Below are 17,697 nucleotides of genomic sequence, written 5' to 3'. Positions count from 1 at the left end.
AAACTACCTGAAACAAAACGAAACCTTTAATCCTATTCTAAGTTAAAAAACGAAACCTTTAATCCTATTCTAAGTTAACAAGAGTTAACCTATTTTTAAAATAAGTTATACAGGGGAAGCAGATGGTTAAATTCAATTATAGATATACAACATCCAGTAAAGAACTGCTTTTGTTTTTGGTAATAAAGACTTATTAATCTTAATTCTGAAGTTCTATTACATAGTTTCCCCCAAAGTAAAATTTTTGTCAGAGAAGAAAAATTTGAACACCAAAGTGTGGCACAGTAAAAGAAGACTGAACTTGAGGTCAGAGGACCTGGTTAGGGTTCTGTCACTAGTGGAGAGCAGGACATATCACCTTTCTGAAACACATATCTCTCATCTATAAAATGAGAAGAATTCACAAGGTTGTTATAAAGATCAAAAGAGACAGTTTCATGACTTTTAAGTGACAAAATATTCTTTATGATACTGAGTTATAATTATTGGGGGGAAAAAATCCCCACAATATCCAATCTTAGGTACCTGGCGGTCAAGATCAACATAGGCATCATTTCCAAGAGAAACTGGAGATTCCTTGCTCATCAGCTGAAATGAAGATGACAATGATTTCACTTGTGAGGGATAATATTAGGAAATGTTATATGGAACATATTCTTCATACCATTCTAATGTACTATATGACAAGTACAAGTAATTGATGCCAATAATAATTATGGTTAGAATACAAATAAAATACTAACAGAAACCTTTTAATATTTGCTATTGTTTAGTGAGATATGCTTTTCATAACAGGTTCACATCCATGACTTAAATCCAGATTTGGTTTAAAATCCAAAACTGGATTCCAGCATACTATCAGTCATAATAATCTAACACAATTAAAAAAAAAACCAAACAACTTACTTAGGATTTTCCCAAATATCCCCAAAATAATTTTAATCAACATAATTTAGTCTTACAATGAAATAAAAAATTCATTATGTAAGAAACTACTAAATTCAGTTATTATATCCATTCAGGAACCTAAACAGAGCAAAGGAAATACCCAATAACAGCCAAATTAAATGTTATAGATTTTTATTTTTTAAAAAGAGATAGCCATAATTTATGAAATATAAAATAGAGGTAGGCAAAAGCTTCATTTTAAGACCAACTAAGAAGCAAAAGTACCTTTATGGATACTTCTTTTTTCTTCAATTTACCTTGTACATACTTACTTACATGCTACATTCAATAAAACCTGAAGGCAGAGACAACATCATGTTTGTTATTGTATCCTGCAGGTCTAGTCTAAATGCCTTTTGTATAAGTACATAATTTTATTTAACTGGAATAATTTAAAACATGCTCCAATTTTGGGGTAACCAAGCTTAATTATTTAGAATGTACATCCTTTAGAATTTCTACATCTTATTCTAGTTAAAATGAAATAATCCAAACTCAGAAATATATGAAAAGTAAAGAGTTCAAAACATACCTCTTGAATAGCCGTCATGACAACATGCTGAACAGACTCTTCCATCACCATAATGGCCTGGATGTACTCTGTAAAGAAGAACGCTCTGAAATGTCACTGTACAAATTAAGAACTCTTTAAGAGACTGAAGGCTAATACCATATGCATCTGTTTGAAAAACTTTTTTTTTGCATTAGGTTTTTCATAGGGAATTCACAAGTATATACTATGAAATAATGGCCATCTTCTTTTAAACTACAAAATAATTTTCTTCTTTTTCTCACTACATAAAGTTAATGGATATAGACCATGCACAGCTTTTTTAGTGAGAATTGGGTTTCAAGTAGAAATGTAGAAAAAATACTTATAATAGGGTTGATATCAAGCTCTACATTAATCTACCCTAAAAATTGAAAATAATGTTTTATCTTTGTCTGTGTTATACTGTTAAAAATTAAGTCTACTTGCAAGTAGATGAAAGGTATTTGGTTTCACACATTTATTTTTAATTTTCTTTGCCTTGAAAAAAATTTAAAGATCTAAGAAACTTCGAACAGTTTTTTAAAGCAGCATTTTTTAAATAATGGAAGCAAAAGGGTTATTATTTAGCCATCAACCTCTAGGGGGCAGGCATTTCATATAAGTTTAATTGAAACTGGTATGCTCAATGTTTCCATCTGAAAACAGATCTGTCAATTTTGAGACTGACATTATTAACTAAGAATCATTTCTATCAATAATGACAGTTTTGAGCCTGCAAAATCAGTGGGACTACTTTCATACTGGGGTTTAATATGATAGTATTGTTGGTAACAAGGCTAAAATGACAATAAAACTTAATTTTCAAAGTTGTTTTTTCTGATAATTTTCTTAATAAGAAAATTTAAACATAAGGCCTGCTTTAACGTCATTTAGATAATATGCTAGTAGATATTACAGTAGCTAATTGCTTACTGGCTTAGAGACTTTAACTGTGATAGAAATGAGTTTAAATTGTGAAAAGCAGGTTTATAACTAGGTATCACAATCTCTTATTATGAGGTCTACAGAATGGTGGTATAGATAACTAATATAAGTTGTAAAATCAGCAGATTCTCAGTTGGAATTGCAAATGAGTGTGATTCTAATCAATGTGGGCTATCATAAGGATAGCTATTTGCAAAAACCTAAATTAAAAGCAATTAACAAAAAAATCCAAGCTACTATTCTTTCAACCTAATGTAATTTGGTGGCATTTTAAAGCTTCTAGTTTAATAAAATATTTTATTATAAAACCATTCTGATGAAAAAAAAAAAAATGACAGCTCAATCAAATGAACGTAAGCCCAAGCCAGGTATTGAAAACACAGCAATTTACAAAGTAATATAGAGAACAAACACACAATACTTTTTCATGAGATGAGCAGATTCTACCACGAGCTCAATACTTCTAAGAAGTAGCTCCTAAATCATTATTGAAACAGCAACAAGTAATTTAATACCTAATTCCAAGTTTAAATGTAGTAGATATACTAAGAATAACACTCCAGAGACAGAAACAGAAACAGCAACAACAGTGTAAGGAAAATTAATGATACTATATTGGAGGACAGGAGAAAATGACATATTGAATAGAGAGGGTAGAAAGTTAGTAAGGTGTGAGAGGGGAAGCGTTAGTTAACAAGCGGTGTTGCCACGTCAAGGCCCTTCCCCGCGAACACCGTAAATTGCTAAATGAAAAAAATGATCATGAGTATTACATTAATATATCATGTTTTATTTTACAAACTTGTAAATCCAATGCTTCATTGTGAGTTGCCTCATTATGATATGGGTGATGCTGTGTTCTTAAAGGTTCTGTCTGCAAAGTAAAAGCTAAAACATGTTCAACCATTGAAATGTCTTTGAGGATGTGCCCGAAAAAAAAAAATTATTTTCCACGAATCAGCCTATGGCAAGTTTCATTGCTATTAAGACTGGTCATTTGTTGATGAATTCCTTTGGCCAAGGAAAGCCCTGAAATAAAAAATAAAAATTTCCCTAATCCTATGTCGGTTCCTTTCTTAAGTGATTAGCAAAAAAGGAGGACAGGTAAAGAATTCAGTTTTTAGACTCTCTAAAAATATTAACTTCATTTTTATATCTAAATGTGATATCCTTATCTGTAGAGGGCAGCATTTTGGAGAAGTATACTTGAAACAAGGGGTCAACTCAGTGGAATTGAGGAGATGATTGGTCTCTAGTTCACATATATACTTGGTACTTAGTATGGTGATATAATGGTTCTCCAAGTTCACACATAATCAGTATGCTGTAATGATGTAATTACAATAAGGTATATAAGGGCTAACAAGGACTGAAAGAGAGACAGACACTCTATCTTTGAGCAGCCCATGGGGGATCTTCTGCCTCCTGCACTATGGGGGAGACTGAAGGAGACAATAAAGACTTTGGACTTTATTCTTGACTATTCTCATGGCAATTATTCTGGTGAGACCAAGGCTGGTCCCAAGGCCCTCCAGAAAGCTAGCCCAGACATTACACTTATCCAGTGTCCAAGTATGCATATTATTGAAGAACTGGATTTTAGCCAACTTGACATCCATCTACAAAAACAAAAGATAAAAAGAAATTGTAACAAAGGACAGATAGCTTGCAGCTTCTCCTTGGAAAAGCAAATAAAGGAGCTGGCAGAAATGGTTTTATTCTACTGTAAAAAAAAATTCAGGGAACATTTGGTCATCTTGAATTGTAAAACTCATGATAAACATTTGTAAAAAAGAACACTATGAAAATAAATGTGAGTTATGTGCCAAGACCAGTTAAAATAGACAAGGAGGCAGAAAAATTCTACGAAGAATTCTGTAAGATTATCTGAACTTAACACCAAGTTCAATATTTAATATTTAAAGGCAAAGATGAGCAGAGAAAAAAAAAGATGAACCAAAACAAACAAACAAACAAAAAAAACCCCAAACCCTACCATTGGAGAAAATAATTTAATATTGTGGCGGTGGTAGTAGTTGTTTTTTAAAAAGTTTTTTTTTAATGGCTTTTAGTGTATAAGAAGACTACTTTCCTGAGAACAGTCAGAAAATGCTAGACACAGTAAGCACCAGTTAACATTGTTTTTAAAATTAAAATAGACAGGAAATGACCTCTGGGAGAAAGAGTCATTTCTGAATTACCTAATAAATTAAGTCAGACCACTGTCTTGTAAATGAAAGATACAAACCAATATAAAACTCAGACATAATAAAACTGAGATGAAGAGATTATGTGCAACTGAGAAAACATCAACCTACCCGATTATAGAAAAAAAAAAAAATACATCTATAACAGTTCAAAACACAACTATTAATTGTCTGACTAAGCTAAACTGACCTAATTAAGAGGAAACTAAAGAAACTAACAAACTGTCTAAGCCATATACTTGATATTCTTGCTGAGGAGAAAAATATGGGAACCAAGGACAAAAATCAGCCTAGAATACAATTTCCTTTGTAAAAACTTGCAGAAAAAGAAGGCAAAAGATTATAGGCAGTGCCATTTTATGTTAATTATAAGTGATGAGAACAAAAAGTTTAGGGAAAATAATCAGCACCAATACTCACAGAATCTGAAAGATGGTTGTGTCATGTATTGGGAATCCTACATCTACAACCCTCAATGCCTTCAGGACTATTTTGTTAAGTTGATTACATGGCCAATCTCTCTCTAAATTAGTTAAATTTTGGCCTATCTAAACCAAGTTAGCGAAAAATATCTTGTGGAAACTGCCAGAAAGACAACTCATGTAAGTGACTGATTCATTAGTATATATATATATATATATATATATATATATCCGGGACAGATAAAGTGTTAAATATAATTGAGTGGCATCTATAACTGAACAAGAGGATGAGCTAGATCCAGTAATCGATTACCAACTGCTTATGAAATAACCTAAAGCCATCTTAAACTCAATATATGCAAAGAAGCAGAACTCATCCTTCCCTACAAATTCTCCTCTCTTCTGAACTTCTGTATTACTGGTGAAGGTACCACCATTCTCCTAGTCAATTAAACTCACAACTTTGGTACCACTAATTTTTCACTCAAATTCACACAGAATATTTTATTTGTTGCCAAGTCTCGTTTCTATCTTCACAACTTTCCCTTCCCCTTACTGACATACCTAGTAACCTAGAAAAGAGGTCATTGGTTCAAGTCTGGATCAATGCAATAGCTTTTTGGCCAATATCTCTGCCTTGGGTTTTGCTCCTATATGAATTTTGTGTGTTGATTTTCTAAAATGATTTGGATAGGTAAACTAGAAAGCTAACAGATGGAGAATACACAATCTAAAAGAAATTAGGATGCATTAACTAAAAAATTTCTTAAACAGATAAAACCAAACCTAAATACCAAAGACCTAAAGCAATGGCCAAAAACACGTCTTCCGTTCACCAAGGCTGACTACCATCAAATTTATCATCACTCTCTTAGGGGAAGGTGGGAGATCTAGACTTGTGAATTTATTTGTATAAGAAACTCCCCCCTTTGGATATCCTTTCTATCCGATGCAGATTAGAATGTCTAAAAAAAGCTGGGCCTTGATTTACTAAACCATTCTGTCTCTCATCATTCTAATATTCTTATAACTAGAATTCTAGAACATATGGGCAGTATTAAAAAAGTTTTAGAGCAGAGGAAAAAAAACACTATTTGTTTTAACCTAGTTTCAAAAGTAAAATAAGTCATAGACTAATGAAAACATCTAGTTGGCATATACTTAGGATAATGGAAGGATATGGAATGATAACGTGATGTGATGTTCTATAGCTGCGCATGCCCAGTGTGGCATGGTGATGTTGTGCTGGGGTATTTAAGGGAGTCCCAGAGACAGAGGGCTCTCCAGCTGCGGGGATTTGGCCACAGAGAAGACTTCAGGCTCCAAGCTCCAAAATGCAAACTCCATCTTTGACCAGCCACGAGGCTGCTCTCCTGCCTCTTTCACTTCACTCCCCCACTAAGCTCAAGGCCTTGAGCTGATCCTGAGGCCCACCAGAGAATTGGCCCGGACATTACACATAACAATGTCCCAGAGCTTCAGTCCCACATTTTCAACTAAGATGAAAACTCCTACTTAGATATTCCCTAGTACCTCATATGCCACGTGTTCAAAACTGAAATCATCCTCTATATACCACAATTACCCCTTCTCACTAATCTTTCTACTTCTGTTGATGGCACCACTATTTTTCTGTTTATCCAGGATTTCAACTAAAGACACATCAATTGTTCTTTCTTTCCTCTTCTTCCTCATCTTCAATCAATTGCCAATTCTTGGCATTTCTACCACCACCATTTATTTCTCTAATTTTTTCCCTTCTACTTTCATACAAACTTTCTTACTTCAGGTTTACTTAGTATCTACCTGGCAAATAATTTTAACAGAATCTTAATTTGTCTCCCTGATGCCAGTCTATTTTGTCCCTCCCCAAACTATCATTTTACTTTGTACAATGTTCTTCTGGTTCTGCTCACTTCACTCACCATCGGTTCATGTAAATCGTTCCAGGCTTTTCTGCAATCAGCCTGCTCATCATTTCTTATAGAACAATAATACTGCATTACATTCATATACCATAACTTATTCAACTATTCCCCAATAGATGGACATCCATTCAATTTCCAATTTCTTGCCACTACAAAAAGAGCAGCTATAATCATTTTTGCAAATGTAAGTCCTTTTCCCTTTTCTAGTATCTTTTTAGGATACAGAGTATATTTTTCATCCCATTCTTACCACTCATACTTAAATACAAAAAACAAAACAAAACCCAAAACATCTAACCATCATACCAGAAGGAACTGTGGAGATGTAATGACAAAAACAAAAATGCCTCTGACTAAAACATTTTATATATATATATTTATTTGTCAATTTCAATTCCTCAAATAACCTCTTTCCCCCCCTCTTCCTTACTCAAGGCCTAACTCAAATGACACTTTTTCTTTAAAACTATTCTTGACTTTCCCAAACAAAACTGCTCTCTGCATCATCAAATTCCTTATACCACTTTTTCACTTTTTAATCTATTCTGTATCATTTGTTTCTGATTGGGGTTGTCTCCCTGTTGGATTCTAAGATCCTGGAGAAGACAATTTTTGTCATATTTTGTATCTTTCATACTGTGCTCAGTACTATGTACATGGTAGTTCCTCAATAAATATTTGTTAAAACAAAGAAGAATTCGCAATAGGCTATTTAAAGTTTTGAGACAAAAAAAGAATAGCGTAAAGTAGACATCTAAAATAACTACGAGGTAGTACCTAAGAAATTTTTATAATACTAAAATGTATAGCTAGACTACTATCTTTCAAAATTTTCATTCTCTACAATTAAATTTCTCTTTCCAGACTTTTTTCTTAACCTTATACTTACTCTCTTTAAAAAAAAATATTGATACCTAAATACCTTAGTTTCAGAAGTACCACTTCCCTACTAGTTCTCTTACTTCCAAGTGACTTTCATTCTCTTCCCAAACTCTTAATTTCTATCTTCTTCCAGGATTTTCCTTGGCCCTCCCCCAATCTCTTTCTTGGCCATCTCATCCACTTTACTGATACCACTCTTGTGATGACTCCCAAATTTATACACCTGCAGCTCAGACCTTTTTTCTTAAGCTCCAGATCCACATCTCTTATCCAGGATATCACAACCAGGATATGTGACCACTGTCTTAAACTCAACTGCTTTTATTAAACTGACTAAAATGTTTAAATACCCTAAACCATTTCTTCCTTCTGACAATGATTTCGCCCATTTTCTCCATCTTAACCACGATCTTAACCTTTGGCTTGATTTCCTTTCTCCTCTTCACCTTTTTCACTCAAAATAACATGCATTGTTAATTTTCTACAGCAAATTTTGGATCTTCCCTTCCTCTCCACTGTTAGTGCTTTCACCCCACATTAAGGTTCTCATTGCTATCCACTTAAACAGTTATAAAGGAATCTTTATTTTCTTCACATAATCTGTTTCTTCATGTTAAAGTCAGACCACCTTCTGTATAGATCTGATCATATCATTATGCTAAAAAAATTCAGTGGCAACTAATTAAAGTACAAATAATTAAAATACAAATTAATATGCATGGTACTCAAAGGTCTTTGCCAAACTGGATAAACACCTGTATCTCTATTTCATACATTGTTTTCTTGCTTCCATACTTCTCTTAAGCTGATACTTACACATATTCATGCTCCCTCTTTTCTATTTTTTTTTTGTCTGTTGAATAAATTTCTCTATTCATCAATTAAAATACAAATCATCTTCTAGAAGCTTTCTTTGAACCTCTTGGGGCCATTTAACACCCTCGTAGTAGCCCCAGATTTCATTTTTTATAATCTTTTAACCCACTTTTCATTGCATCACTTATACAGGATCCCTCAAAAGTCTTAGGTCAGTTTTATACCTTAATAAGCTTAACAGTGCCTTAATACTAATGGGATCCCCTGTATATCTTGTATGTATGTTTTGTCTTTTACTAGACTATAATCCTCCTAAAAACTTTGTTATGTCTTGCTTACTGCCTGGCAAAGTGCTGTGTATATAATAGGTGCTTAATAAATGTGCTTTGCATCAGAGTATATTTTGACAGACCTCTAGAAATAATAATTTATATAACATTTATAAAAAACAATCTATTTGATCAATATCACCAACTACAATTATAGAGAATCAATAATGAAGTACGCTACCTACCCTCCAACAAAAATGATGGACTCAGGGCAGCTAGGTGGTGCAGTAGATAGAGCACCAGCCCTGGAGTAAGGAGGACCTGAGTTAAAAATCTAGCCTCAGAACACTTAACAGTTCCTAGCTGTGTGATCCTAGGCAAGTCAGTTTACCCCAATTGCCTCAGAAAAAAACAAAAACCCAATAGACTCAATGAAACATTTTTGGGGGATATGGCCAATATGAAACTTATTCTGCTTAACTATGCATATTTATTACTAAAGTATTATTTTTCTTTTTTTAGTAGAAAGAAGGGTGTGTGTAAGACAGTAACAAAATAGAGAGAAAAATAATTTTTTTTTTAAAAATTAAAAAAAGGTAACTAAAACAAAGCTATACGATGGCTATAACTTAGCCTTAGAAATAAATTATCATTTTTATTTTATGGAATTTTTTCTCTCTCAAATATAATTTAGATTAGTTAACAAATAAAAAAAATGTATTATAAAACTTTAAATTTCATCTTTAAACTCCCATTCAACAAATGAAAGATTTTAAGCCCTTCCCACTTCAGAGTTTATACAATGAGGCTGTTAAAATACTTTTCCCATTTCATTATATGTACACTTATTCATGCCCATAATCAAGTTTTTAGTTATGCAATCATAGATGGCATGCCAATTCTTACTGTGGCAATCTTTGTTTCTATTCTGAGTATAGATGTTAGGAGTAGTTTTTGTAGGGATAGATGAAAATCTAAATGGTGGTTTGCCTTATGGCAATTTGTTCCAAACTTTCAGATAGACTATATGAACAAAAAATGAACTTTAGCCTAATTCATTAAAGTGAAATGCACTAGAAATTCAGATTTGTACTCTTTATATACCAAAAAAGAAAAGGCAAAAGCAAACTAATAATTAGTAAAATTTGATCAAATTCTGACAAGATTCATAAAGCTTTTCAAAGAATCACAATACTAAGTTGGAAAAGTCTAAAGTAGCCACAAAGTACAATTCAATCCCTGAGAAAGAATTCCCTCAACAACATGCTCAACTTGATTGGAAGCTCTTTAAGAGGAGAAAACTTGCTACATCCCAAAGAAACCTCACTGTATTTGGGATAGAGCTCATGATAAGAAGTTTCTTTCTGTACCATGATTAAACTTGCTGTTCTATAACTTCACTGTACTGCTTCCTAATTTTAATAAGCTGTTAATCACTTAAATAAAACATGTCAAGGAATAATTTTAGGAAAAGGAACTGTTTGTTATACTAACTGGGAAATATGTAATCAGTATTTGAGATTATCCTGCCAGAAGTACTACAGAAAACTGATAATGTGGTGTGTGCTTAACAATTTGCCATCATTTTTATTTTTTTTTTGATAGTATATCATTTTATTATTGGCCCTCAGTAATCCTTTACACTTGGCACCAAGCAAGGGTCTCTGGGTAGTTCAAATGGTTCAGGCCCTGGATATTCCGCCCTATTTTTTTCCTCCTCTTATTTTTCTTAATTAAGACTACACATTGTAACTTCCAAAATGTTTACCTTGTTTCTGTTCACAGTTCACAGCACATCCCAAAATGAGTTGAAGCATCCTTCCAAGCTCTGCAGCATCTGAGTGTTCCCCAATGAGATTAACATCAGGAAGTGTAAAATCATTAATCTGTTGTCCTAAAATCTGAATAGAGGGGAGAAAAATCCCATTTATATATCCATTTAAAATAGATCAAAACAAAATTTTCAAATGAGATACCGAAACCAGAATCTGGACTTGGTTCTAAGGGGTAGGTTGTATAATTCAAACCAATTGTCTTGCCCCACACCTATCTGTCCTTATATCTAGCAATTATTGTGCCCTATACATAATAACATTTGCTGAAATGTGTAGACTGCTTTAAGGATTCCTTATTTCCTAATTTTTTCCATCTCTTTCAAACTTAACATGCCCAACAGTTATGTTGGCAAATTTAAAACAAGTTCTTCAAGCCTCTTACCTCATGGTTGTAATCCAGAATTCCTTTTAAAATTTTCTTCAAATTGCTTATCTATTCAAAGAAAGAGAAAAGATAGCTGAATTATTTCAAGACATTTGTCAATAATTTAGTCAGATAAAATGCTATTTTTTAAAATGATTTTAAAATCTTGCCACCACATTTGAGGGTTGTTACTTTCATGGTATCAAAGAACATATTTTCTTTGTGTGTTGATACTGTTGTAGGAAAAGAACAAATCTCAAGAGCTAACAATTGAAGGCTAAGTCCTAGCACACTATACTAAAAAACAGTAGAAAAGAGAGCATAAAGATGAATATTAATTATTGTTCAAAAACATTTCCATATCCAAAGTCCTAAACTTATTAATCATATTGTAATTCTAACATAAATTACATTTAACCATGGCAGTATGAACATTAACCTGTTTGTATATGTCTTCCTTCTACTCTCTTTTCTTTATTTTTGAAAAGTTTTATTGACATTCTTTTCTTTTTTACATCATTATCTCTCACTCCTTCCTCTCCCTCCAAAATATCTTCCCTTACCCACATATGCAAAAATGTTTATGGCAGTCCTTTTTGTTACAGTGGCAAGAAACTGAAAACTGAATAGATGCCCATCAACTGGAAAATGGTTGAATAAATTATGGTATATGAATGTTATGGAATATTATTGTTCTGTAAGAAACAACCCAAGGATGATTTCAAAGAGGCCTGGAGAGACATACATGAATGGATGCTAAGTAAAATGAGCAGAACCAGGAGATCATCATACACAGAAACATATGATGATCAACTGTGATGGACGTGGCTCTCCTCAACAATGAGATGATTCAAACCAGTTCCAATTGTTCAGTGATGAAGACAGCCATCTACACCCAGAGAGAGGACTGTGGGAGTGTGGACCACAACATAGCATTTTCACTATTTTTGTTGTTGTTTGCTTGCATTTTGTTTTCTTTCTCAGGTTTTTTTTTTTCCTTCTTAATCTGATTTTTCTGGTGCAGCAAGATAGCTTGTACAACTATGTATACATATATTTGATTTAACATATATTTTAACATGTAGTGGACTATCTGCCATCTAGGGGGAGGGGGTGGGGGGAAGAGGGAAATTTGGAACAGAAGTTTTGCAAGGGTCAATGTTGAAAAATTACCCACGCATGTTTCGTAAATAAAAAGCTTTAATAAAAAAAGAAAAGAAAGAAAACACAACAAACTATCTTCCCTTGTAATAAAAAGCTTCTTTTGTACTAAATCAGTAACTATCATAACAATGTCATGGTCTTTTGGTCAAGTATGAAAATGTATTGCATAGGACTACTTGCCATCTGGGGGAGGGGGTGGAGGAAGGGAGGGGAAAAGTAAGAACAGAAGTGAGTGCAAGGGATAATATTGTAAAAAATTACCCAGGCGTGGGTTATGCCAATAAAAAGTTATAATTATTTAAAAAAAAAAAAAAGTATGAAAATGTATGTACTTGTATCAATACTCCCAATCACTTCTCCAAGAGGTTTCCAAGAAGCACAAGTCATCATAAGTCTTCTTGATTTATGCTTGGTCACTGAAATTGTTTGCTAATTAAAATATTTGAAGATAAAAAGTTATCCCATATGTAAGGTTTTAGCCACATCCCCAAAGTTTTGGCATGTTGACTCACTGTTATTTTCCAGTGGACTTGTAATGGAGAAAGCCAACTGCATCCAGAAAGTGGACTGGGAGAACTGAATGTGGATTTCAAAATAGTATTTTCAATTTTTTTATTTTTTTTTCTTTTTGATCGGATTTTTCTTGTGCAGCATGATAAATGTGGAAATATGTATAGAAGAATTGTACATGTTTAATATATACTGGCTAACTTCCTGTTTGTGGGTGGGGATGAGGGAAAAAAATTTGGAACACACTTTTTGCAAAAGTGAATGTTGAAAACCAGTCTTTGCTGTTATTTTGAAAATAAAAAGTTATTATTAAAAAAAAAAAAGACAAGCTGCTATGCCATTCATTATATCTGTATGTAAATATATATATATATACACACACACACACACATATATGTAGCATATATATATATATACATATATGTAGCATTTTATCTGTAAGCATAATGTAGCTTTTCTATTTAGCCTGATTTAAAATTTTTTTTATTTTACACTTAAAATACAAAATGAGACTTTAACATATTTAACATGTATTGGTCAACCTGCCATTTGGGGGAAGGGATGGGGAAAAGGAGGGGAAAAGTTGGAACAAAAGGTTTTGCAATTGTCAATGCTGAAAAATTACCCATGCATATATCGTGTAAATAAAAAGCTATATTAAAAAAAAAATACAAAATGAGAAGGAAAAAAATTGCCAAGTATACAGCAGACCATAAGAGGATTATATATAAAACAGATTTGTTTAAAAAAAAAAAAAACCACACACACACACACACGTTAGACCATACTATGCTTATTTCTTTCCATTATCTGTTTCTCTGAAAATAGATAGCATCTTCCATTACAACTCCAAGTCTTTCATGTTCTTCTAGATCAACCAGCTCATCATTTCCTGTATCACAACAATATTTAAATCTAGATTCAGACAACATTATCTTTCATAGGATCATTGAGGTTAATGTGAGTATTTATAATAGCTAACAGTTTTAATCACGTACAGTTTTACAGGTGCACTGACAACATAACTATCTCTGCTTTCTTGAATTCTTCTTAAGTAAAATAAATTCTGCTTTAGCCAATCACTTTGCTTCTATGAATCTTATGTTTTAAGTATTTCTTGTGAACATCATATTGTTAGATTGTGTTTCCTAATTCATTCAGCTACTTTCAGTTCATCCTGTTCATGTTTACTGTACTTACTGTTATGCTTTGTAACTATATAGAACTGAAATGTTCTTATTCCTCTGCTCTACCATTCTGCATTAAACAGAGATTCCAATCTCTACTTTTTACTTTTATCACAATTCCCAAGTTTATATTTCTTTGGCTTGGGACTGTTCATTCCAATTCTACTTTCCTTTGCACACCTTTCCCCTCCCCCTTATGCATACCTATTTCCCAGCTGAATTCTCCTTGTATGTATTCAGTCTTCTATTTATCCAGAACATCCAAGAGGCATATTATATGATGGTTGCTACTTAAACTCTTATCCCCAGGTTTAAGTGCTTTTTTGAGCATACCATTTAGGCAAAATAAACTCCTTCATCCTCTTATTTCCTACGATATTCCTTTTCTAAAACTCAAACAACAATACTATACCCAGTCCCATGCAGCAAGGTGACACGATAGTACTTTTACAAAATGTATGAGTTTTCTCCATCTTATTTTTCAAGGATTACAATGGGTAATGCCTTTTCTCTTCTTTTCTAAATGATTCTTTTTTTTTTTTATTCCTAAACCTTATTTTATTTTTTATCTTAGTGCTTTATTTCTTTCAGCTACTCTGCTAGTCCCTATAACCAAGCCACTTTGCTTTCTGCAAAGAGTTTGTAGATGTTATTGGATTATTGTTCTGGGTTTACTGCTTGGATTTTTCTTATCCCACAATATATACTACCTTTGAGATATTGAAGGTTCAGTTCTAGACCACCACAATAAAGTCAAGTTACACAAATTTTCTGATTTCCCAGTACATATAAAAAGTGTTTACATTATAGTCTATTAAGTACATAGCAATATTATATCTAAAACATCATACTACATAATTTAAAAATAATACCAAAACTTAAAAATGCTAACCATCACCTCAAACTTTCAGCAAGTTATAACCTTTTTGCTGGTGTAAGATGGCAGCTGGACTGAAGACTGCTGATTGTTGAAGTGGCTGTAGCAATTTTTCAAATAAGACAAAATGTGTCATGGATTGACTTGTCCTTTTATTTGAACACTCAGAGACCATTGTAGATTATAACTGGCCTAATTTCAAAATTATTATATCTCAAAGAACAGAAAGACCCAAGGAGATGGAGAAACAGGATCAGCTGGCTGGTGAAGCAGTCAGAACACACCTATTAAATTTATTGTCTTACATGGCAATGGTTCATGGGGCCCCAAAACAATTATAATAGTGTCATAAAAGATCACCAATCACAGATCACCATAAAAGATATAATAATAAAAACTTTGAAATATCGTGAGAATTACCCATAAGTGACAAAGAGCTGTAATGTGAATATGTTGAAAAAAGTGTTGAAAGACTTGCTTGAGTTGCCACAAATCTAAAATTTGTAAAAAATATAATATCTGCAAACTATAATAAAAGGAGGTATGCATGACCAAGTAGGATTTATACCAGGAATACAGGGCTGCTTCAATATTAGGAAACTATTGGCATAATTGACTATATCAATAACCAAATTAACAAATATCATATGATCATCTCAATAGATGCAGAAAAAGCATTTGATAAAATCCAACATCCATTCCTATTAAAAACACTTGAGAGTATAGGAATAAATGGACTTTTTCTTTATTTATTTTTTTTTTTATTTAATAGCCTTTTATTTACAGGTTATATGTATGGATAACTTTACAGCATTAACAGGACTTTTTCTTAAAAGAGTCAGGAGCATCTATTTAAAATTGCCAGTAAGCATCATATATAATGGGGATAAACTGGAACCATTCCCAATAAGATCAGGAGTGAAAACAAGGATGCCCACTATCACCATTACTATTTATTATATTAGAAACGCTAGCTTTGGCAATAAGTTAAGAAAGAGATTAAAGGAATTAGAGTAGGTAATGAGGAAACCAAATTATCACTCTTTGTAGATGATATGATGGTATACTTATAGGCCGAGCAAATATAATAAAGATGACAATACTACCTAAACTAATATATTTATTTAGGCTATACTAATCAGACTCTCAAGAAACTATTTTAATGACCTAGAAAAAAATAACAACAAAATTCATATGGAAGAACAAAAGGTCAAAAATTTCAAGGGAACTAATGAAAAAAAAAATTAAATGAAGGCGGCCTCGCTGTACCAGATCTAAAACTATATTATAAAGCAGCAATCATCAAAGCCATTTGGTATTGGCTAAGAAATAGACTAGTTGATCAGTGGAATAGGTTAGGTTCACAGGGCAAAATAGGCAATAACTATAGCAAAACCCAAAGATCCCAACTTTTAAGATAAGAATTCACTATTTGACAAAAACTGCTGGGAAAACTGGAAATTAGCATAGCAGAAATTAACCCACACTTAACAATGTACACCAAGATGAGATCAAAATGGGTTCATGATCTAAATATAAAGAATGAGATTATAAATAAGTTAGAGGAACAGAGGATAGTTTACCCCTCAGACTTGTGGATGAGGAAGGAATTTGTGACCAAAGAAGAACTAGAGATCATTATTGATCACAAATAGAAAATTTTGATTATATCAAGTCAAAAAGCTTTTGTACAAACAAGATTATAAGGGAAGCAATAAACTGGGAAAACATTTTTACAGGTTCTGATAAAGGCCTCATTTCCAAAATATATAGAGAATTGACTCTAATTTATAAGAAATCAAGCCATTCTCCAAATGATAAATGATTAAAGGATATGAACAATTTTCAGATAATGAAATTGAAACCATTTCTACTCACATGAAAGGGTGTTTCAAATCACTACTGATCAGAGAAATGCAAATTAAGACAACTGTGAGATACCACTATACACTTGTCAGATGGGCTAAGATGAGAGGAAAAGATGACGAATGTTGGAGGGGATGTGGGAAAACTGGGACACCGAAGCATTGTGGGTGGAGTTGTGAACAGATCCAATTATTCTGGAGAGCAATCTGAAATTATGCCCAAAAAGTTATCAAACTGTGCATACCCTTTGATCCAGCAGTGCTACTATTGGGTTTATATCCCAAAGAGATACTAAAGAAAGGAAATGGACCTGTATATGCCAAAATGTTTGTGGCAGCTCTTTTTGTAGTGGTTAGAAACTGGAAAATGAATGGATGCCCATCAATTGGAGAATGGTTGAGTAAATTATGGTATATGAATATTATGGAATATTATTGTTCTGTAAGAAATGACCAGCAGGATGAATACAGAGAGGCTTGGAGAGATTTACATGAACTGATGCTGAGTGAAATGAGCAGAACCAGGAGATCATTATGCACTTCAACAATAATACTGTATGAGGATATATTTTGATGGAAGTGGAATTCAGTTCCAATTGATCAATGATGAACAGAAATTAGCTACACCCAGAGAAAGAACAGTGGGAAATGAATGTGGACTACTTGCATTTTTGTTTTTCTTCCCAGGTTATTTTTACCTTCTGAATCCAATATTTCTAGTGCAACATGAGAACTGTACAGATCTATACACATATATTGTATTTAAGATATACTTTAACATGTTTAACATGTATGAGACTGCCTGCCATCTAGGGGAGGGGGTGGAGGGAGGAAAGGGAAAAGTTGGAAAAGAAGTGAGTACATGGGACCAATGTTGAAAAATTACCCATGCATATGTTCTATAATAAAAAGCTCTAATAAAATAAATAAAATTTAAAAATAATAA

The 17,697-nt window shown here is 32.9% G+C and overlaps 1 protein-coding gene across 2 annotated transcripts in view; it reads right to left on the bottom strand.

Annotated features, from left to right (window-relative positions):
* The window catches only part of HOOK3 (hook microtubule tethering protein 3), a 102,434-nt gene that overhangs the window by 56,849 nt on the left and 27,888 nt on the right, over positions 1 to 17,697 (bottom strand). For both annotated transcript variants that reach the window (XM_031950787.1, XM_031950788.1), the window contains exons 4-7: positions 11,167 to 11,217; positions 10,718 to 10,850; positions 1,481 to 1,548; positions 526 to 588 (exon numbers count right to left, since the gene is read on the bottom strand). In XM_031950787.1, the coding sequence (XP_031806647.1) occupies positions 526 to 588; positions 1,481 to 1,548; positions 10,718 to 10,850; positions 11,167 to 11,217 (315 nt within the window). The remainder of the gene's footprint in view (positions 1 to 525; positions 589 to 1,480; positions 1,549 to 10,717; positions 10,851 to 11,166; positions 11,218 to 17,697) is intronic.

This window comes from Sarcophilus harrisii, chromosome 2, assembly GCF_902635505.1.
Source record: "Sarcophilus harrisii chromosome 2, mSarHar1.11, whole genome shotgun sequence".
NCBI lineage: Eukaryota > Metazoa > Chordata > Mammalia > Dasyuromorphia > Dasyuridae > Sarcophilus > Sarcophilus harrisii.
The sequence above is the reverse complement of the archived record's forward strand: the minus strand, read 5'-3'. Positions and strand labels throughout refer to the sequence as shown.